The 23,430-nt window shown below is 40.1% G+C and overlaps 1 protein-coding gene across 2 annotated transcripts in view; it reads left to right on the top strand.

Annotated features, from left to right (window-relative positions):
- GIPC2 (GIPC PDZ domain containing family member 2) overlaps positions 1 to 23,017 on the top strand; it is a 91,988-nt gene extending 68,971 nt beyond the window's left edge. For both annotated transcript variants that reach the window (XM_032155510.2, XM_032155509.2), the window contains exons 5-6: positions 5,370 to 5,451; positions 20,162 to 23,017. In XM_032155510.2, coding sequence (XP_032011401.1) covers positions 5,370 to 5,451; positions 20,162 to 20,313 — 234 coding nt within the window. In that variant the 3' untranslated portion in view covers positions 20,314 to 23,017. The remainder of the gene's footprint in view (positions 1 to 5,369; positions 5,452 to 20,161) is intronic.
- The last annotated feature ends 413 nt before the right edge of the window (positions 23,018 to 23,430 follow it).

The raw sequence follows: 23,430 nt of genomic DNA, 5'->3' as shown, positions 1-23,430 counted from the left end.
ATGCCCTTAATTTTTGTCAAAGCAATTGTATTAGTCTGTTTCCACATTCTAATACAGACATACTTGAGACTGGGTAATTTATAAAGAAAAAGAGGTTTAATGGACTCACAGTTCCACATGGCTGGGGAGGCCTCACAATCATGGTGGAAGGTGAAGGAGGAGCAAAGGCACGACTTACATGGCAGCAGGCAAGAGAGTGTGTGCAGGGGAACTGCCCTTTATAAAACCGTCAGATCTCATGAGACTTATTCACTGTCACGAGAACAATGGCATGGGAAAAACCTGCCCCCATGATTCAGTTACCTCCCACCAGGTCCCTCCTACAACATGTGGGGATTATGGGAGCTACAATTCAAGATGAGATTTGGGTGGGGACACAGCCAAACCATATCAGCACTAAACACCCTAGGACTCTATATCTTTGATTAATTTTGTCTACTGTCTAGCTCCTTTGCTCACATGTCTTGTTCACTGCTGCATCCCCAGCACCTAGAATAGGACCTGATATACCAAAGGAACGGAAATCTTTGATGCATTAATGAATTAATAAACGATTCCTTTTAGTTTGAGAAAAGCAAGGGTTTTTCCCTTTGAATGACTTTGTCTATATATAGGTCAGTGTTTGAGTGAAAAACACCAGAAGGACAAGTGACAACTAGAGGCAAGAAGGGTGGAGGAAGAAAACTGCAAGGTTGGGGTGGTGATGGTAAGGATTCCAAGTGGCAAGCAGCAGGCCCACAACAGCAGCAAAGGCCTGGGGGTCAAAGCCCTCCTGTGGGCAGACGGGATGTCGAGTAGGTGACTGATGCCTGCGAGCTCCGGAGGGCACGGGCAAGGCACTGGGCCCTTCTAGGGTCTCTCTGTATGTGAATGCTGTCCGGGTTCCTATGCGTTTGAAGGAAAAAAGAGACAGGTAAACAGTTTTGAGGCTGTTTCACAGAGTGGGATCCCAGAACTTGTTGGGTGACAATGTCCAGGGTTGGTCATGGGGGTGGTTTGTTGAAGCAGACACTTAAGGAACACCTGAGGCCAAGGCTGTCCTTAGGAGTGTCGAGTCACCCAGGGTGTTTTCAGTTTTGGGGGGATCTAGAGGAAGATCCTTAGTCAAATGCCTGGGTTCTGGGAGAATGAAAGGACCGATCAGAGGCAAACGGCAATAAGAGACCTGATAGAGCAAAAAGTGTTTTGAAAAGGAGATATGATAAGGTATGTGAAGGAAACCCAGGGCAGTGACTTCTGGGCGTTTGGAGCCGTTATTTTCCCTCTGTGGCCCAGCACACTGCCTGGTATATTGCTGAAGGCCGGTAAATGTTTATTGAATGAATAAGCAAATCTCAGTGGAAGAAAGGGATTTATCAGAGAAGGGAAGAACAGAGGGAAGGAGCTGGCTGTGGGGAGCTGGGAGAATGTCAGCTCTGCCTTTTGCTGGAGGCTATGAGGAAAAATGAGCAGACCTTTAAACAGCTCACAAAGGAAGCAGGTCAGCAGGAAAAACGCCATGTCCCTTCAGGAGGAGGAGCATCTTCTAAGGGTTAAATCATTCATCACTCTTTGTTAAGCACCTGCTGTGGCAAAGGTGCCGGAATGGAAAAAGAGCAGCTTAAGATCTACCTGGGGAGGTAGGAAAGATTCATTCAAAGATAAACATCTAAAAATCCATTCCTATTTTCATAGCCTGTTTAGTAAAATAGGGCAATTAAAAATAGCTCATAATGAAAGGAAAAAGCTGTTTGGTGCTAATATTAAATTTGATACAAATGACCTAAAATCTAATTTCAAACACTTTAAGGATTTAAAGGATTTATGGGATTTGAAACAAATCACTCCTTTAATCACCTAGCACAAATTCTGAAAATGGTGTAAGATTCTCTGTATTAGTCCGTTTTCACACTGCTATAAAGAATACCTGAGACTGAGTAATTTATAAAGTAAAGAGATTCAATTAACTCACATTTCCTCATGGCTGGGAGGCCTCAAGAAACTTACAATCATGGCAGAAGGTGAAGGGAAGCAAGGCACATCTTACATGGTGGCAGGAGAGAGTGAGTGTGCAGGAGAAACTGTCACTTGTGAAACCATCAGATCTTGTGAGAGAACTCCCTCACCATCACGAGAACAGCATGGGGGAAACCACCTCATGATGCATTCACCTCCCACCAGGTCCCTCCCTTGACATGTGGGGATTACAATTCAAGATGGGATTTGGGTGGGCACACAGAGCCAAACCATATCAATTCTCCACTTGCATAACCTCACACTTTATTCAATATGTGCTTGCTGAGACAGGCACAGTCTAAGTGCTGGTGATACAAAGAAGAATAAAGACCCTGTTTCTCTTCTAAAAGAAGAAGCATGAAAAGAAGCTATTACAACCCAGTGGGATAGGTTTAATGGAAGCAGGTGCAGGATACACAGTATCACAAAGAAGGGGCTGATCGACCATTGACAGGGATTGGAGAAAGAAAGGAGGTCAGAAGGCTGGGTGCAGTGGCTCACGCCTGTAATCCCAGAACTTTGGGAGACTGATGTGGGTGGGTTACCTGAGGTCAGGAGTTCGAGACTAGCCTGGCCAACATGATGAAACCCCATCTCTACTAAAAACATAAAAATTAGCTGGGCATGGTGGCGGGCACCTGTAATCCCAGCTACTTGGGAGGCTGAGGCAGGAGAATCACTTGAGCCCAGGAGGCGGAGATTGCAGTGAGCCGAGATTATGCCATTGCACTCCAGCCTGGGCGACAGAGTGAGACTCCATCTCAAAAAAAAAAAAAAAGGAGGTCAGAAAGAGTTTCTCTCTGGAAGAAATGAGTGAGTGAGTTCAAAATGGGGAAGAAGAGTGTTCTAGGCATGGAACAATAATGGGTTTTGGGGACCTGTAAGCTGTTAATGAGATTGGAGTGTGGGGTGCTGGAAATACTGGTTAGGTAGGGGTGATGAAGCTCGAGGCATAGGCTGGGGTTAGGATGTGAAGGGCCTTGTGGATAATGAGGGAGCCATTTAAGAATTATGAGGGGAGTAACACAATCAGTTTTGTGTTTTAGAAAAATCCCTTGGTTCCAGGGAATGGGTTGTTGAGCAGCTTGGATTTGAGAGGGTGAAGACCAAAGGCAGGGAGACAAAATAGGAAACCTCTGCAAATCAAAAAAGATGAGGACTAAACACGGGCAAACAGAATGTGGATGGAGAAGAGGTGATAGATCCAGATCTGTTCCATAGCAAATAGGAAATATTAGAATGGTAAAATATTGGTGGCCATTTGTGTATGAGGCGTACTGACACTTGTCACCGTAACTTAAAATGTGCCTGGATAGATATAAAGGTTAATGCCTGTTAGTTTGCATAGCCTGTTGCTTTATACAGACAATTCAAGATACATTGTAATGAAGGCAAGAGCAATATATTGTCTCTTATTGTTTTTAAGGTTTAGTTCTTGTAAAGAAAAATATGGGAAAGTTGTACTAATATCTTCAAGGAAATAGATTTTTATTTGCTATAAAATGCATGATTTTAATAAAATTTGAGACTACAAAACAACACATATTTATAACAGTATTGAAAGTAACATGAAATTCTTATAATCTAAATAATGAATTCTGCATTTGCACATATAGTTGAGTAGTTAACATCTTTGGGCAATTCCATTTTCAGCTATGATGCTATTTAAAGCCAAGTATTGAAATAAACTGAGCAGAATTTACCAAATATTAAACCAAAAAGTTAAAATAATATTTTTACTGAAATGTTTAGTAATTGTTTTGGGAAGAACAAAAATGTTTTGGTACCATTAATACATAACACAAAAATGATTTAAAAATATTATTTTATCATCTCATTCTTATAAAATTTCCTTTTTTGGTATATTTTTATAATGTATACAATATGTTAATATGGTAATAAATGTGTAATTTATAAGCAATACATACAATAAAGTTAAAAATACACAATAAGGGTATTTGTTCAGAAATGTTTTACTATTGGGATGAGCCATCAAAAGTTTGGAGACCCTGGCCTGCACAATAAAGACCAAAGTCCTTTTCATGGTACACAGAACCCCTCAAGATCTAGCCATATTTGTCACTGTGTTCTCCAGCTACATGGGACTTCTGGCATCCCTCTAACATGACTCTGTGACCTTACTTAGACTTTGCCTATCTATTGCATCCTATTTGAAGTGTCCTCTCCTGCTTATCTCCTTTTTGTCATTGAAAACACAGTTCTTGGCTGAGTGTGGTGGCTCATGCCTGTAATTCCAGCACTTTAGGAGGCCGAGGTGGGCGGATCACTTGAGTCCAGGAATTCGAGACCAGCCTGGCCAACATGGTGAAACCCCGTCTCTACTAAAAAAATACAAAAAATTAGCTGGGCGTGGTGGCGCGCACCTGTAATCCCAGCTACTTGGGAGGCAGAGGTTACAGTGAGCTGAGATCACACCACTGCACTTCAGCCTGGGCAACAGAATGAGACTGTGTCTCAAACAAAACAAAACAAAACAAAACAAGACAAACCCCGCCACAGTTCTTAAGACATCCTTCTTTTTTTCTGAGACAGGGTCTTGTCCTGTTGCCAGGCTGGAGGGCAGTGGCAGAATTATGGCTCACTACAGCCTCGTCATCCTGGGCTCAAGTGATCTTCCCACTTTAGACTCCTGAGTGGCTGGGACTAAAGGTGCATACCACCACACCTGGTTACTTTTTAATTAAATTAATTAATTAGTAGAGATAGAATCTTGCCATGTTGCCCAGGCTTGTCTAGACCTCTCAGGGTCAAGTGATCCTCCCATTTCAGCCTCCCAAGTGGCTGGGATTACAAGCATGTGCCACCACACCCAGCTAATTATTTTAATTAATTTTTTTTTGTACAGATGGAGTCTCACCATGTTGCCTGGGCTGGTCTTGAACTCCTAGGCTGAAGCAACTCTCCCACCTTGGCCTTCCAAAGTGCTGGGATTACAGGCATGAGCCACTGTGCTCAGCCAAGTCACCTTCTTTCTAAAGTCTTCTATGACTGTTAGAGATATAAATTTGCTTCCTCCCCTGTGATGCTTCTGTGCCTTTTATATCCTTTAAAAACTGTTACATGTTATTTATTTTCACATCTGTTTCCTCTTCTAGATTGTTAACTACTTGGGGATCATGTTCTTGGCTTTTCTTTTTTGAATCCATAACACTTAGTGCTGACACTAAAAATAGGTATTTACAGTATTGATTTGTATTTAGTTACAGAGCACATTCTAGATATATTTCCATTAAAATTAGCTGAAATACACAGTCATGAACTGGCTCCACATCAGGCTTTCTCTTGTGTATGCCCTGACAATCAAGAGATTTTGTTATATGATATCTTATTTCTCTCTTTTTTTTTTGATAAAGCCTTCTGAAACCAAAGCAAAGGCAATTGAAAAGATTGATGATGTTCTTGAGTTGTACATGGGAATTCGAGATACTGATTTAGGTAAGATTATACTATTTAAAAAAGTCTTATATCTCTTAATCTGCTTAATGTTTATGTCTTGTTTGTACATACAGCCAATTATACTTTTGAAGATAAAAATATTTGTGGTGTGATGAAAAGAATAACGTACATAAAGATAAGAATAACGAAGACCTGGCCCTTACTGCCTTCTAGCTATGAGGTCTTAGTGCCAAGTAAACTTTAAAACATTTTAGTTAGTTCTTAGTCATTAAACTGTGACTACTATCTCCTTTAGTGTTTTTTTTTTTTTGGATTTAAAAAATATACATAAAATGAATTTTGTAGATGATACATATAAAAGGCATTATTATTTGATATATCAGATGTACACTGGTTGTATTGCGCCCTTTAACAGGGTTACTGAAGCTCTATGAACAAGGAATTAGAAATATGAAGAAAGAGGACACACTTGGCATATGACTGAGAAGGGCAGTTGAGCAGTTGCTTTTCTGCTATTATGTCATCATTAGCTTGTCAGGGTCTTGTTTATCAGTTAAGACTCTACCAGTTGCAAATGACTAAAACAAAAACCCAACAAAAAAACCCTAATTCCAGCTGGCTTATGGAAAAAAAAAAAAAAAAAAAAAGGAGAAACTTATTGGTTCTTATAATTGAAAAGTCTAGGCTGGGTGCGGTGGCTCAAGCCTGTAATCCCAGCACTTTGGGAGGCTGAGGCGGGCGGATCACGAGGTCAGGAGATCGAGATCGTCCTGGCTAACATGGTGAAACCCCGTCTCTACTAAAAATACAAAAAAATTAGCCGGGCGTGGTGGCGGGTGCTTGTAGTCCCAGCTACTCAGGAGGCTGAGGCAGGAGAATGGCGTGAACCCGGGAGACGGAGCTTGCAGTGAGCGGAGATTGCGCCACTGCACTCCAACCTGGGCGACAGAGCAAGACTCCGTCTCAAAAAAAAAAAAAAAAAAAAGAAAAGAAAAGTCTAGAGCTAGACCTTGGCTTCAAGAATGGCTGGATCCCAAGTTCTCATGCTGTCATCAGGGTATGATTTCTCTTCTCTTCTCTCAGTCTTGGCTTCATTTCAGGTCCCTGTGGTATCCCCTGGCAGCTTCAGTCTCTCCCTTATGGGGCCAAAATGACTGCTGTTGCTCCACCCTCTGCATCCTCGTGGCATCAAGCACAATGAGAAAGAGGGAGGACCTCTTCCAAATCATTCAAACAAAATGCCCAATATTGTCTCTGGTTGGTCTGATTGGCTCAAGTGAGCCAGTCACTGAGGCCAAGATGATGGTTAGGCCTGGGTTGAATGCTCTGGAACTGACAGTGACCCTGAAATACAAGGGTCAAGAGTGTGAAAAAGGCCTGACCCTTCCCACGCAGAGGCAAGATAAATGTTCCACTAAGTAGGGCAGTTGCATGCTGGGTAGGGAAAAGAGAGTAAATGTGCACTCCAGTGTGGGGGTTTATGTCTGCATGCATCCACAGGTATGCATTTGAATCAAGTACTTTCTACATTTTTTTAAAGGTAAGAACTTGACTATTTTGTTTATCTGCTACCAGGTAGAGTATTTGAAGCTCGTTTATCCTTTTCTACTTCCACTCATTTTCCATTTTCCTTATAGAATTACCAAAAGACAAAACAAATTTAGCTTAAAAATCTCAATTGGCTTTTATTTGCAACTCTAGTATCAGGCAACACCTCAAAATGAGTGCTCTGATGAGCTGAGCAGAAACAAATTTAGCTTAAAAATCTTAATTGGCTTTTATTTGCAACTCTAGTATCAGGCAACACCTTGAAATGAGTGCTCTGATGAGCTGCGCAGAGGAAGTTGACTTTAGAGTCAGAAAATGGCTGAAGAAATCAGAAACATAACAAAAAGTGGGTTCCCGTTGCAAGGTTACTTTCTTTGTAAAGGTGAAAGCAGAGGGAATTTCCTTATCACACCAGCTAAAACTGGCCCATTTGGGGATTTGGCTATTACCTCTCTTTCTCCTGATTTCGTGGAAGGTCAGATACACAACTTAGTTTGGCTTAGTGAGTGGAACTTCAGCATGAGTAACTCCATTTTGGTTTGATCTGTTAGGCCTAGTACAGGAGCTCAGTCCAAACCAATCACCTCTGATAAATTTTATTTAACAATCTATTCTTATTTTCTTTCTTGCCTATGTGAACTTTTATTTATCTTTAATTTTTGAGACAGGATCTCACTCTGTCACCCAGGCTGGAGTGCAGTGGCACAATCATAGCTCACTGCAGCCTTGGTCTCCTGGGCCCAAGCACTTCCCCTACCTCAGCCTCACATGTAGCTAGGACCGCAGGTGTGTGCCTCCATACCTGTTTATTTTATTTTACTTTAAAAATTTTTTTTTGGTAGAGATGGGGTCTTGCTATGTTGCTCAGGCTCAAGTGATCCCCCTGTCTTGTCTGTCAAAGTGCAGGGAGAGATTACAGGTGTGAGCCATCATTGCCAGCCCTGAGTGAACTCTTAAAATAAAATTTCTGTGCTGGATGTACAGATGCTGTCTGCAACTTAAACGCATTGGTAGTTTGTTCCTTGCTCCTTGGAGAAAAATATAAAATTTTCATGTGGATACTTTTATCCTCTGTGCAGACAAGAAGTTAAAGCTGAAAACCAATGTCTCAAAACTTCTCTTTCCAATCCTTTTGCCTGGCTAATTTTTTTAATTTTAATTTTTGTAGAGATGGGGTCTACCTGTGTTACCTAGGCTGGTCTTGAACTCCTGGGCTCAAGCCATCCTCTTGCCTTGGTCTCCCAAAGTGTTGGAATTTCAGGCGTTGAGCCACTGAGCCCAGCCTCAGTCTCCTGTTTTGAAACTGCAGCTCTCAAGGAACAATAGAATCCATGCTATGGTCTGGAGTGAATCACAGACACAGGGCCTAGGAAAAGATTTAACTAGGAATAAAGACAAACATACATATAAACATGAATACTTTTAGACATATAAGGAAATATGTAACATATAAATAGAGGCATCAACATGTACATAAATCAGATTTAGAATAGAAATGTTTATTCATACAACAGTCTTGGGCTATGGGCCATTCTTTAATGGTATTTTGCCATATAGGAGGGAAGCAAATATATGTATGCATACATGAATTTTTACATATACATACACACATATGCATAGGTGTATTTATGCTCACACACAGTAACAGAGATATGATGTAGTATTGCTTACAGGCATATGTATTTGGCTCGAGGCCCTAAACCTAACCCTAAAATCGACCAGCCTGGGCAACATAGTGAGAGGAGACCCTGTCTCTAGTAAAAAAAAAAATTAGCCAGGCATGGTGGCGTGCACCTGAAGTCCTAGCCACTTGAGAGTCTGAGGCAGGAGGATTGCTTGAGTCCAAGAGTTTGAAGCTGCAGTGAGCTAGGATGGTGCCACTGCACTTTAGACTGGGCAACAGAGTGAGACCCTGTTTCTAAAAAAACAAAAACAAATAAGTAAATAAAAAAAAAAGAAAATGCAGCTTAAAAAAAGGAAATTCAGGGCACTAAACATTCCTTACAAATTCTTTGTAAATTCACTAGGAATTTCTTTGTAAAGTGAATTAGTCATCTGCAAGAAATTCCTCTAATTGACATGAAAAGCCATTATCATTACACATGATTAGCAGTGTGATAAGTTACCAAGGGAGGTAAAGTGTAAGAAAGTAATTATTTGCAGAATGTAAACCATTGTTACATTAGGAATTTCTTTCATTATTCAGATCTGATTAGCATGAAACGTAAATCACAAGTGTGATACTGATTTAACAGACAAATATATTTACTTGTATAAATATTCTCAGTATTTCTTAGCTTTCAGAAATATTAATTCTTAATGCAAATTACATTGACATCACATTTTCCTGCATTTGTTAATGTAAGTATATATTTTAAAAATTTAAAAAGTAATATGGCAATAATGTGACTTAGAACGCTATCCTCAAAAAAGGATTAAGAGGTTTTATTATTTGAAAATGGAAAAGAATTTAAATGAATTTTTTTTTTTTTTGAGATGGAGTCTTGCTCTGTTGCCCAGGCTGGAGTGGAGTGGTGCGATCTCGGCTCACTGCAAGCTCCTCCTCCTGGGTTCACGCCATTCTCCTGCCTTCGCCTCCTGAGTAGCTGGGACTACAGGCGCCTGCCACCACGCCCTGCTAATTTTTTGTATTTTTAGTAGAGACGGGGTTTCACCATGTTAGTCAGGATGATCTCGATCTCCTGACCTCGTGATATGCCCGCCTTGGCCTCCCAAAGTGCTGGGATTACACGCGTGAGCCGCCGCACCCAGCAATTTAAATGAATTTTTGTAGAGCGTAATCCTGAAGATGAAAGTGCTTCATTTGATTGTAAAGTTAAGTTGTGAACTATGACTTTTCTACCAACCAGTGTCAACACAGGTCACCTTGAGATGTTATCCATGAAAACAAAAAACGTTCTAAAAGACGTTGAGTCCTATAAGGCCTCATATAGTCTTGACCTAACTCAGTAGAAAGTTGTATCATACAAGTTTCTTCTTGAATGTTTAAGGAAACTGTGTAAATTGTATATAGAATTATAATGTTTTCTGATGATACCAATTTAGGAGTTTGGAGATCATCCAAGCAACTTCAGAATTTTAGGATTTCAAATTTATTGAGATCCTGAGATGTGTGAAAAGAAGATTGATTGTTTCTAAGTCATTTATTCTATAACATCTTTTCTTTTTAAAAATTTTACTACTTTGCTTTTGGAGAAGATACGAGGTCTGTTATAGCTCTTGAAAAAGTATGCAATAATGGTGTTTTAGTAGTGAGAATTACATTTCTTCCTTTCTTCCTAGGATCACTTTTGTTTTTTCTTTCTCTTTTTTTTTTTTTTTTTTTGAGATGGAGTCTTGCTTTGTCACCCAGGCTGGAGTGCAGTGGCGCAATCTCGCTCACTGCAACCTCCGCCTCCTGGGTTCAAGCGATTCTCCTGCCTCAGCCTGCTGAGTAGCTGGGATTATAGGTGCCTGCCACCATGCCCAGCTGATTTTTTGTACTTTTAGTACAAAAAGTTTCACTATGTTGACCAGGCTGGTCTCGAACTACTGACCTTGTGATCTGCCTGCCTCGGCCTCCCAAAGTGCTAGGATTACAGGCATGAGCCACCATGCCCGGCCAGATCACTTTCTTTTTATAGTGAATTCAAAACAGTGAACAGTGTAGAAAGTCATCCTTTTCAGATAAATCCAATGAAGTTTTAGAAATTTTTGTTAGAAAACATTCTACATTGACTGCATTTTTGATGTTTGACTTGTGAGTTGTTTGAAAAGCACTGATATTTATAAATAGTCTTAGGAAAAGTAAGCCTTGAAGACCTTCCACCGAATGAGATATAGTTGCATATTTTATGATTAAACTAACAATAATAATAACTAATCTTTAAATCTTGCTATTTGCCATTTTATAGATTTGAAAACTGAAATTCAGTTTGATAACTTGCCCAAAGTCACCTAATAAGTTAAAAACTAAGATTTAATTCTGAAACTGATACTAAGATTTTTAACCATAAAGTGATATTTTATATTTAAAAGTTCTGTTTAAGTGTTTAAAAAGTTAATGGAAATTATATGTTGATCTATATCACCAAAACAGGTTTGTCATTAATAATAATGTAAATATGGTTCAGTGGCAGTAATAAAAACGGCCACCAGAGGTCAGCACTTAGCTGCTATATGTAGTAAAAAAATTCTCTTCACAATTAAAAAAATTCTTTTTGAGATGGGGTCTCACTATGTTGCCCAGGCTGATCTCAAAATCCTGGACTCAAGCAATCTCCCTGCATCACCCTCCCAAATAGCAGGGATTACAGGTTAAAAACTTTACTATTTTTTAAAATCGATTTTTTTTCTTTTTTCTCATGTGTTTCTAAACATTATATTATAAGAAAATTCTACTCTTTTAATGGAATATTTTTTGCCAGATTGCATTCAGGTTTATTTATGCAGTATATTGCAATTTTATTATAATCAACAGATGAAAATAATCTTAGTAGCTATCTTATGTTAATATGCTGTACCTTTATAAAAAGTGTTTTATTTTGCTAAAGTTTCTTTTGCTTTTGTCTTAAATCAGAGCTATAATATTTTATCAAAAAGGGTGAATTTTACCATTTACTTATCCTGTAAAGATGTCTTAAAAGCTATGTTTACCAAACCCAGTTGAGGATGAGAAATAAAAAAGCAATGTTTATGCATTAGGAAAAATATATAACATATTTAGTTGCATGCTCCATTTTTGAATTCATATAGCAAATTACTGGCTTTTAAAAGATGTATAGAGCCGGGTGCGGTGGTTCACGCTTGTAATCCCAGCACTTTGGGAGGCCGAGGCGGGCGGATCACGAGGTCAGGAGATCGAGACCACGGTGAAACCCCGTCTCTACTAAAAATACAAAAAATTAGCCGGGCGTGGTGGCGGGCGCCTGTAGTCCCAGCTCCTTGGAGAGGCTGAGGCAGGAGAGAGAATGGCATGAACCCGGGAGGCGGAGCTTGCAGTGAGCCGAGATTGCACCACTGCACTCCAGCCTGGGCGACAGAGCGAGACCCTGTCTCAAAAAAAAAAAAAAAAAAAAAAGATGTATAGAGCACTACATTACATGCAGTATTTCCAGCACAATTATGTAGCTGTCTAATTGGCATTTTTTGTTGCTTCTACAAGATCAGTTATTTCTTGAAGGCAGATACCATATCTTACTCCGTTTTAATCCCAGCTCTTACCACAGTACCTCTCCAAGAGTAAGTACTTGGTAAATGTCTTTTGAGAGTCACAAAAGTAGTGAATTCACAGGGAGCATGAGTCCTAATTTTATTAGTTTGGAGCTTTGGCCCTTGGGCAAATTATTAAACTTAGAATCCTAATTTTCACATCTATAAAAGGGGCATAATAAAAATAATCTTATAGGGTTGCCAAGGAATCAAATTAAATAATCTGCATAAAGTTCCTATCACATCATAAATAATAATGGGCGTAGGTATTATCATTCTTAGTGATGATCACTAATGATTATTAGTAGTTGTAACGGCAGTGGTAATAGAGGGAGAACGTGTGGAGCTGTATAACTAGACTGTATCAGCAGCTCTGGGCAGTACTAAGTATGGGGGTTTTTCTTTTTTTTTTTTTTTTTTAATTTGAGACGGAGTCTCGCTCTGTCGCCCAGGCTGGAGTGCAGTGGCGCAATCTCGGCTCACTGCAAGCTCCGCCTCCCGGGTTCACGCCATTCTCCTGCCTCAGCCTCCAGAGTAGCCAGTGTGGGGGTTTTTCTTCACTTTTCTGCTGTGCCAGAATGAGTGCATGAGCGAGATTATGCATTTTGGACTGTGAAGTTAGACTGTGGGCATCTTGAAGCAGCATTTTCTTTCATTTTTGTGACTAGAAACCCAAAGCAAACATTGCAAGTCAGTGCAGGTCAGATCTACAACATGGAGTTCCCAGGCTTAGTGCACTAGACAATGCTGCTGAGCTTCCTCAGGTATAAAAAACCATGTACCAAGTTGTTTCTTTTTCCCTCTTATAGCCAAGGGGGTGTGTGTGTGTGTGTGTGTGTGTGTGTGTGTGTGTGTGTTTGTCATTGTCTGCCCCAGCATTTAAGAGTGTCATCTATACTGTTAGTTTCTGTTTCTGAATGGTCTGTACATTTTCTTATGTCTTTTATCTGTATGCATTTTATTTCTTCCTCAGCTAGCTTTCTTCCTTAACATGTGTTACCCATATGTCATTATAATCTTTAGGTCGTTGTCTTAATAAATGCCACCTGTAAAGCCTATGCGAAAGAGTTAAAATGGTAGAGTAAGCAAAATTCTGAACTGGAGTTCTACTTCAGCAATACTTCACCTTTACGTTCTGGCTACTCTTCTTTTACATTCTGGCTATGAGACCAGGGTTCTGGACTTCACTTTCCCCAATGCATGCTAACTGTGCCTGTGCAAAAAGTATGTAAGTGTAATTACAAACCCTCCTCTTGCACCACCCATTCACTAGCATTTATTATGCATGAGACACTGAATTAGTTACTATGGGCATAAAAGACTGAATAAGCTACTCAAAATCTGTTGGGAGTTTATTCTCTTAGTAGGAGAGAAAAAATACACAGAAAAATAAATGTCAGTGCAGAGCAATGTTGGATTTGCAGTCTAAGACCTTTTTATTCAAAGTGTTGCCTGAGGACCAGCATCGCCTGGGAGTAGAAAATGCAGAATCTCGGGGCTGCAGAACTACTGAACCCAAATCTGCATTTTGCCAAGATCCTAGGCGATTTGTTTGTGCATTTAAGCATGAAAAACACTAGCAGAAGGGTTTAGAGAATGGAGATGTATCTTCCAGCTGTGGACAAAGGATTTCATGGAGGAGAGAGCCTTGAAGGAGAGAAAGGATTTTGATGGTGGTGCTGGTGGCTAGGAGGAGGTTATCCTGGGCAAAGGCAGAAAGCAGCGAAGACAGCATTTTGAGTAGTTAGAGGGTAGTAGTAATTTGAGTAGTAGTAGTTTGAGTAGTAGTTTGAGTAGTAGTAGTTTGAGTAGTAGTAGTTTGAGTAGTAGTTTGAGTAGTAGTAGTTTGAGTAGTAGTAGTTTGAGTAGTAGTTTGAGTAGTAGTAGTTTGAGTAGTAGTTTGAGTAGTAGTAGTTTGAATAGTAGTTTGAGTAGTAGTAGTTTGAGTAGTAGTTTGAGTAGTAGTAGTTTGAGTAGTAGTAGTTTGAGTAGTAGTTTGAGTAGTATGAGGGTACAGCATTGATGTAGTGTAGTGTAGTGAGAACCAAGGGTTCTTTAGATTAGACTGCCACTAGGATTTAGTTTTAAAGATAAACATTGGTTACACAAGGAAAAAAGATGTGTGTGTGTGTGTGTATGTACACACACACATACATACAGACATTAAAAATATATATACACACAAATATATGTTTTAAATTTATTGAAAAAAATTTAAGAGACAGACCCTCATTCTATTGTGCAGCCTAGAGTGAAGTGGCATGATCATAGCTCAGCGTAGCCTCAGATTCTTGGGCTCAAGTGATCCTCTTGCCTCAGCCTCCTGAGTATCTGGAACTACAGATGTGCACTGTCATTTTTTTATTTTTTTAATTAAATATGTTAAGAGACAAGATGTTGCTGTGTTGCTCAGGCTGGTCTCAAACCTCTGGCCTCATGTGATCTTCCTGTCTCAGCCTCCCTAGTAGCTTGGGATTGTGGGCGTGAGCCACCATGCCCAGATGGAATATTTTTGTATATGGGAATGACAGATAATCTCAGAGGTGGACAGGAGCTTCATGGTCCTTTTGTCTCAATACCCAGTGGGATCAAAGCTGTACTTTAGGAAAGGGAGTCCAATGTGCCTATGTGGGATGGTTTGCTGACTGGACTTGGAGATTAGGAAATAACATGGCAGTAGTGGGAATGAAATGGAAAGAATTGGATTAGAGAGTTTGCAAAGGTAGAATGAAGGGAGACAAGTGTTTGGTGTACAGGGTGAAGACCTGGGAGAAGAAAAAAATAGTGGTGGAAACGAGAGAAAGAGTAGCAGTTTCTTTAGAAGGGAAAGTGATATTTGGTTTCGGGACATGTTGTTTGAGATGCTAATGGAGCACCTAGGAAGAATTGCCCACCAGTTACTCAGAAATGGGTGTGTGGAACTCATGAAAGAAGTTGGAGGTGGAAGCAAAATTTGGGACTTCTCTGCACCATGGTCATGCTTAGGGGTTGTGGATAAGATCTCCAAGGCAAGACAGTCTGAGAAGAGAGACACAGACAGAACCTCCAGACTTACTTGAAAGACTGATAGAATACTGTAGGGCACTGCTTCCCTGAGCAGTTGGCTTCTTATCTGATGGTGTGAAAATGCACTGTAAGGGCAGCTTTCTTCCTTTCTTAACTATAGTACCATGACTGTCTGTTGAAAGAAGTGAAACATTCCTTACAGACATTAAGGCATCCCTTAGTGGCTTAGGAAATAATTTCCCAAATACAGCTAATATCTATGGGCACACAATAAATATTACAAGTCAGGTATAGTTTTACTGCATCAAACACAGCGCTAACTGAAAAATTTTTTTCTCTCTACTTTGAATTTATGTACTAGGTTTTGCTAAGTTTTCTTCCATTGGCTTCATAGAGGTTTCTCCCAATGTTTTACTAAGGTAATTTTCAAACAGATAGACAGTTGAAAGACTTTTTAGTGAATACCTCTGTATATACCTGTCACCTAGACTCTACCGTTAATATTTTACTATAATTACTTTATCACCTGTCTCCTGATTTAGTCATTCTATATAAATATTTTTATAAAAATGTAGTTGTGATTATAATAAAAAAGATATGTACTGCTTTTTCAGTAAATATTAGAATAAAAATATTTCCCTAAGTTATTATGAATTATTTATAAACATTATTTAAAATGATTTAAAAATATTTCACCTAATATATTTCATCATAGCAGAGGTAACTTAATGACCCTACATTTTAGAATTTTTTTTTGGATTCTGTTAGGTACATCTTTATGCTAAATTCTTTTCTGTTTTTAAAATTTTATTTTTGACGTCTAGATTTCCAGAAGTAAAAATTCTAGGTAGATCAAAGGATACAAACACTTTTACGGCTTTTGATACTTGTTGCCAAACTTTTTTCAAAAGCCAAACTTACAAAGTCAAACCAGTGTGTCTGAGTGTTTGCTTCAGTATATCCTGGCCATCCTTGACATATCATTACAAAAAAGTTTTAATACACTCGGGAGCTTTGGAAGAGTCTGGGTAACTTGGCAGGACCCTTGGGCTGGAGCAGAGGTTCCAGCTCCTTTGTGAAGTGTTTGCTTCCAGATTGATGGTAAATGAAGAAGGCTTTGAGTAATGGCTGAGATCTGGGGCAAGATGGAGAGAGAGGTGATGATAATAAAGAGAAGAGATTCAATTTCTCTTCTTCACTGCCATTCTTTTATATATATAGAAACAATCTTAAATATACAGAAAAGATACAAATACAGTACAAAGACTTTTTCCTCTTGAACTATTTGAGAGTAAGTTACCTTAATGATGTCCCATTGCCCCCAAATACTTTGGTGTGTATTTCCTAAAAACAAAGATATTCTCCTATTGAACCATAACCCTCCAAACCATGAAATTAACATTGATACATTACTGCCATTTAATATTCATATTCTATGTATGTTTCACCAAGTTCCTTAATATCTGTTATTGCAAAAGAATGTGTTCAAAATCACATGTTGCATTTACTTATCATGTTGTGCCAATTTGGAATAGTTCTTTGTTCTTTACTAAGTTTTCATGACCTTGATGTTTTGGAGGGTACAAGCCAGCTATTTTGTAGAATGTTCCGCAACATTGGTTTGTCTAATATTTTTTTCATAAGTACACTCAGGTTACACCTCTTTGGCAGGAATGTCACAAATGTGATTGTGTATTCTTTTCATTACATCTTATGGGGAAGCACAGGTTTTTGATTTTTTTCTTAGGGATGTTCACTTTGATCACTTAAGGTGGTGTTTGTTAGGCTTCTGCACTGTAAAATTATTCTGTTTCATTGATAGGTATTGGTGGGGAGACATTTTGAAACTATGTAAATATACTGTTCGTTTTGAATCAATCAGCTTCTTTATTTTTTCTTTAATCTGTCTCTTCAGTCAGTTGTGTATTATGGATTCATGGCTTCCTGTTTTATTCACTGGAGTTATAATATATTACCATCATTACTTATTTGGATGTTTAAATTATCCCTGATTTGGTCAATGTGAACTCTTGCACTCTGACATCTATATCCTTTTCACATGTTCCCATCATTTTGTGACACTTTCTTACTTTCTAGTACAAGATATTCTTGGTTCATATTGCACTTTGCCTGCTCCAGCCCTGGAATCTGTCATTTTTCTGAGGAAGTCTTAGTCTTTCTAATGGAGAATGGTATTTAAGAATCAAGATTTGGGTGCTTTGTGTACTCATTGTTGTTGGGGTGTCATGCTTCCAGGACTGAGGAATGTGTATACATGTGCATGTATGTGTTTATGTCTATATTTTTGTAACACCTCAATTGGAGATATATATTTCCAGTGATATCTACAATTCTAATTCCATAGGGTTCATTCTTATTTTCTCCCTTTCCCTATTTATCCTTCTCCGGCAGTGACAAACCTGATTCTTATTGTTCTGTGTGTGTGTGTGTGTGTGTGTGTGTGTGTGTGTGTGTGTGTGTGTGTGTGTATGTATGTGATCCATCTCCACATGTGTAACCAATCTCTCATCACCATGGCTGCTGTACTCCCTCCCCATTCCCATGCCCTCCTCACCACATCTGTACTCTCCCACCCCACGCCAGGCTGCCTGGCCATATAGAAGCCCTCCTTACCTTACTAGAGGTTTGATCCCTCTACTAGTTCACTGCACCCCCACCCTACTTCTGCTCTGATCCTGGTGCCCTTCTATAGGCCACATCTCTCCCTTTCTTCCTAGCTTGCCTTGTGTTAGGACTGAACTGATGGGAAGAGGCATAGCTTTTATCTCTCTAGACCTTGTGACTCATTCAGAGAAGGCATACAAACTTGGATTAGTTCATCCTTATCCTGGAAGGAAAGGAGATGCTGGAGCTTTTCCCTGGGCCTTTGGCGTTTCCCTTTCACATGGAGGTTTTTCACCCATGTCCCACATCACATATACACGGTCTCTTTCTGGTTGCTGGTGCTTCTCTGTCCAGAATTGGTGGGTTCTTGGTCTCACTGACTTCAACAATGAAGCCATGGACCCTTGCGGTGAGTGTTACAGCTCATAAAGGTGGCATGTCCGGAGTTTGTTCCTTCTGATGTTCGGATGTGTTCTGAGTTTCTTCCTTCTGGTAGGTTCGTGGTCTCACTGGCTCAGGAGTGAAGCTGCAGACCTTCGCGGTGAGTGTTATAGCTCATAAAGGCAGTGCGGACCCAAAGAGTGAGCAGCAGCAAGATTTATTGCAAAGAGCAAAAGAACAAAGCTTCTACAGGGTGGAAGGGGACCAGAGCGGGTTGCCACTGCTGGCTCGGGCAGCCTGCTTTTATTCTCTTATCTGGCCCCACCCACATCCTGCTGATTGGTCCATTTTACAGAGAGCCGATTGGTCTGTTTTGACAGGGTGCTGATTGGTGCATTTACAAACCTTGAGCTAGACACAGAGTGCCGACTGGTGTATTCACAATCCCTTAGCTAGACATAAAGATTCTCCAAGTCCCCACCAGATTAGCTAGATACAGAGTGCCGATTGGTGCATCCACAAACCCCGAGCTAGACACAGGGTGCTAACTGGTGTGTTTACAATCCCTTAGCTAGACATAAAGGTTCTCCAAGTCCCCACTAGACTCAGGAGCCCAGCTGGCTTCACCCAGTGGATCCCGCACCGGGGCTGCAGGTGGAGCTGCCTGCCAGTCCCATGCCGTGCGCCCACACTCCTCAGCCATTGGGCGGTCGCTGGGACTGGGCGCCGTGGAGCAGGGGGCAGTGCTCGTAGGGGAGGCTTGGACCACGCAGGAGTCCATGGCAGCAGTGGGGGAGGCTCAGGCATGGCGGGCTGCGGGTCCCAAGCCCTGCCCTGCGGGAAGGCAGCTAAGGCCTGGCGAGAAATTGAGCGCAGTGTCAGTGGGCCGTCACTGCTGGGGGACCCGGCGCATCCTCCGCAGCTGCTGGCCCGGGTGCTAAGCCCCTCACTGCCTGGGGCTGGCTGGCTGCTCCAAGTGCGGGGCCCGCCAAGCCCACGCCCATCTGGAGCTCTAGCTGGCCCGCAAGCCCGCGTGCAGCCCTGGTTCCCGCCCGCGCCTCTCCCTCCACACTTCCTGGCAAGCTGAAGGAGCCAGCTCTGGCCTCGGCCAGCCCAGAGAAGGGCTCCCAGGGTGCAGCGGCGGGCTGAAGGGCTCCTCAAGCATGGCCAGAATGGGCGCTGCGGCCAAGGGGGCACTGAGAGTGAGTGAGGGCTGTGAGGGCTGCCAGCACGCTGTCACCTCTCACTTCTAGGGTGCTGAGTGGAAATCCACTGAGCCTCCTGGGCTCCCAGGCAGCTGGGGCAAGTCCTAAGTACTTCTGAAGATGCTGGTTCCAAGACATAGAATATGGAACCTAGGCAACTTAGTAGAAAAACTGAACACGGCCGCCACTTTCACATTCTATCCCAAACTGGAGAGGGGCTCAGAAAAGGTACCTTGATTCCACAGGTGGACAGATGTCTTCCTCTGCTTCTCCCCAGCTTGACGCTCCAGTGCAAGCTGTCATCCTTTGTCTTTTTGTCTTTGGGTAGGGAGGACTGGACTCCATCTCAGTTGGCAGTGGGGGACTGGTGGAGGAGGGAGGAAGAGTAGTGACTGTCAGGAGGTTGGGGAAGGGGTGTTCTTTAGTTTCCTGCTAGGGTTAGTCACAGCCACAGGGTTTCTTTCAGGGGATCTTGTTCTACCCGTGGGAATGCTAGAGGTTCCCAACTGATGGGCTCCAAGGTTGGGTAGAGGGCAAGGGTGGCAGCTGCAAACCTGGGTGCAGTGGACACATTGTTGAAAAGTATCTTTGCCACCTTGATGTGTGTGTGTGAGAGAGGGTATCTTACTGTTTTAATTTGCATTTAATTTTGCATTTCACTTGAAATATATTTATGCATGTTACTTTTAGCAAGTAATTTTCCTGTTGCCATTTTTCTCAGTCCTTTGATGCTATTTCATTTATTGTTAATTTTTTAATATTATTTTTGATAGCCACCACAATGTTTGAAGCTGGAAAGGACAAAGTTAATCCAGATGAATTTGCTGTGGCTCTTGACGAAACTCTTGGAGACTTTGCGTTCCCAGACGAATTTGTCTTTGATGTTTGGGGAGTCATTGGTGATGCCAAACGAAGAGGATTATGATGTGTACACTCCATCTCTGAAGAAACGACCCGTCGTTCTTTTTTTTCTCTTTTTTTTAAAAGTCCTATAAGATCTGTTTTTGGACACCTTTACTAACTCTGGTTTAATTTCATGTGTTTGGAGTATATTCTTTGAAATATAATTTTGGTAATTTTGATTTCTGGGCACTTTTTAACGTTGCTGATGTAGTATGCTTAAGAGAAATGACCTAAATAAGGATCAATTGTAATATTCATTCAAAAGGTTTTTAAAAGTAAGTTTTAAGGAGTATTTCTAGATAGATGATTTTCTTCTCCATTAATACCCATGCTTTGTTTTTCACATATAAATCGTTGATTTCGATAGCTTTGTAGTTTTTTTTTTCCAAAATCTTAACGTAAACTGGGATTAGAGTATGATTTACCTCATAGCATCTTCACTGTGTTATCCTAGTTTGAACACGATATGTTCAGAAAATGAAAGGTGAATTATGCCCCTTGTTGGTTTGGTCTAGAAGCATTGTTTTTTTTTTTTTTTTGATCCTCTGAGTAAGGGAAGGAAGATTCCTGTGGCGTGTTGATTTCTATGGCCACCTTTCTCTCTTTGTAAAACAAAGATTGATTTTCTTGTATGCTTCTTTATACATGCTCTTAAAACTTGTGGTTGGTGTGTGTGTCTCTGCATGTGTAAAAGAAGGGTAAAAAAGAGATGGGTAGGGTAGAACTACTTGCGTTTGATTTTTTTTTTTTCAGTCCTTAAAACATTATTTCTTTTTTTCACTCATAGCTACTTTTATGTTACCTTTTATAAGCACTCCAGGGAAGATTTTATATTTTTTTGTAGAGTTTTTGGAAAGATATTTACTCAAAATAACTGTGCTTTAGAACTTTTTTTTTTTTTTTCGGTTAAACAGCAGCACTTTTTAGTTCCCTAAACTTTAGAAGAGATGCTATCAGAAATAGATTTCCTTCCAGTGGAAAGAAAGGAGGAAGGGAGAATTGAGAAAATATATTAGTCTATTATTTTAGAGTTCTAATACACTCCTCTAAACCTTACATTATAGAGAAAATTGAGGGTAAATGACTGTCTTATCGCTCTTACTTGACATTTTATAGGTGTAAGAGAAATGGAAATGAATGGTTTCAACAAAGATCGTTTAATACAGCAGAGCATGGTGTGACCAAGCATCTTTGTGAAGTGTTAGATGAAAAATGCTGTGTGCTACCATGGTAATCAGAAATAATAACCTGTTAGGGATGTATTCTAGGAAATCAGAAGTAGTTCTCTTTTCTTGCTGGATTATTGCTTAGATTACTCTTGTTTTCTGGTAAAACTTTCGTTTTACTGCCATCCACTCCTTTTTCAAATGAGTTTAATTCCATAAAGCTGATATTCTTTGTCCGATTAATTTGAAATCTGCACAGAAGCTGTTTTAGTCAATGTGTAACAAAAGTAGCTTATAGAATATGGATTGTCTTATTGCTTTTGCTTATCATATGAAAATAAAATCCAGCTCAGGTTGTAACTTATTGGTACTTGTTTAGTGAGTTCGTTTTGGAGGTTCTGAAATACCTATTAATTCTTAATATTACCTCTCTTGGAAAGACACAAAAAAAGAGCTGCTATTTTTAGGCATAAGATGACTTAGGAGGCTCATAGAAACGTTCTAGTTTAAACAACAACAACAAAATAAATTTATCGGCACTAGATATTAGATTTGAAATAAGTCATTGTTCATTATTGATAGATGTCAGTTTCTCCTTCCTTTTTGGGCATGCATAAAGACACACTTGGTGCTGATTCCCTGTGATTTATGGAATGTCATTTTCACAATTATCTTTCTAGAATTTGTGTGTAAGGTTGTGATATCCATGTACAGCTGTAACTATATATACTTGCCTGTTAGCATTCAGTGGACAATTATCATTACTGTCATCACATTACCTGGGCTTCACCTGGGCCCAAGTACTCTATATACTACCTGTAATAGGTTTTTCCTTGAAATATCCTTATCTTTCACCTCTATAGTGAAACTGATAACAAGGTCAGTTTCTTTATGTCATTTTATTCCCATACCTGAAATTGCATCTATCTGTGAGCTTTCTGCCTTTTTGTAACGCTTAGTGCACAAAAAGGGTCTGTTTTTAGTGCAGTCACATAATATATAAGTGTGGGATACCCTTCTGCCGCTTCAGTGAGACAAATCACTTTTTAAAAAACATTCCATTTTATTGGCATCACTAGATGTTTTTAGGACCCTGTCCTTTTCTCTTTTCTGTAGGCTTTTTTTTTTTTAAATGGAAGATGATTATTTTGTTTGTTCTTGATTTCCTTTTATTGAAAACAGCATCTTCCTTCTTGCAGTGGCCACTAATAGCACACAATATGTTTTCTTTGATTGTGGCAGAAAATGCAAATGATAATTGTATGTTGGGCTCGATGAGGCCTTGAACATAGCTGAGTCCTAATCAGATGTATATACTCTGATGGTCACAAATCAGTACATGTTGGGTTTCTGTGATGTTTCAAAAATATAATTATATAATTATGGTATAAACTCTTTAAGAATTCAGTTATAAAAGCAATAATCAGATAACCTCTATTTGAGCTGCTATATCCAACATTGTGACTGAAAATTAACTAAAGAGGGATAATTTTTCAAGTGATGTATAATTTGCAATATTTTCCCTTGTAACTTTAGCAAATACACATATTCCAAGTAAAACTTTATTTAGTCCCATGTTATTTATTTCTTTATTACTGACAGGGTCTCACTGTGTTGCCCAGGTGGGAGTGCAGGGGTTTGATCATGGCTCACTGCAGCCTTGACCTCCCCAGACTCATGTGATCCTCCCACCTCAGCCTCTCAAGAGCTGGGACTATAGACGTGCACCACCATGTCCAGCTAATTTTTGTACTTTTGTAGAGATGGGGTTTTGCCATGTTGCCCAGGCTGGTTTCAAACTCCTGGGCTCAAGCAGTCTTCCCATCTTGGCCTCCCAAAGGGATTACAAGCATGAGCCACTGCGCCTGGTCAGTTTCGTGTTATTTATTGCTAGACCTTCATTACTTCTAGAGACTCCCTGGTCTCCTTCAATTATCATTGCCTGTCTAGCATAGTAGCAAAATGGGGTTTTC

This window comes from Hylobates moloch, unplaced genomic scaffold (genome assembly GCF_009828535.3).
Source record: "Hylobates moloch isolate HMO894 unplaced genomic scaffold, HMol_V3 SCAFFOLD_5, whole genome shotgun sequence".
NCBI lineage: Eukaryota > Metazoa > Chordata > Mammalia > Primates > Hylobatidae > Hylobates > Hylobates moloch.
This window is presented reverse-complemented; position numbering and strand designations above follow the sequence as displayed.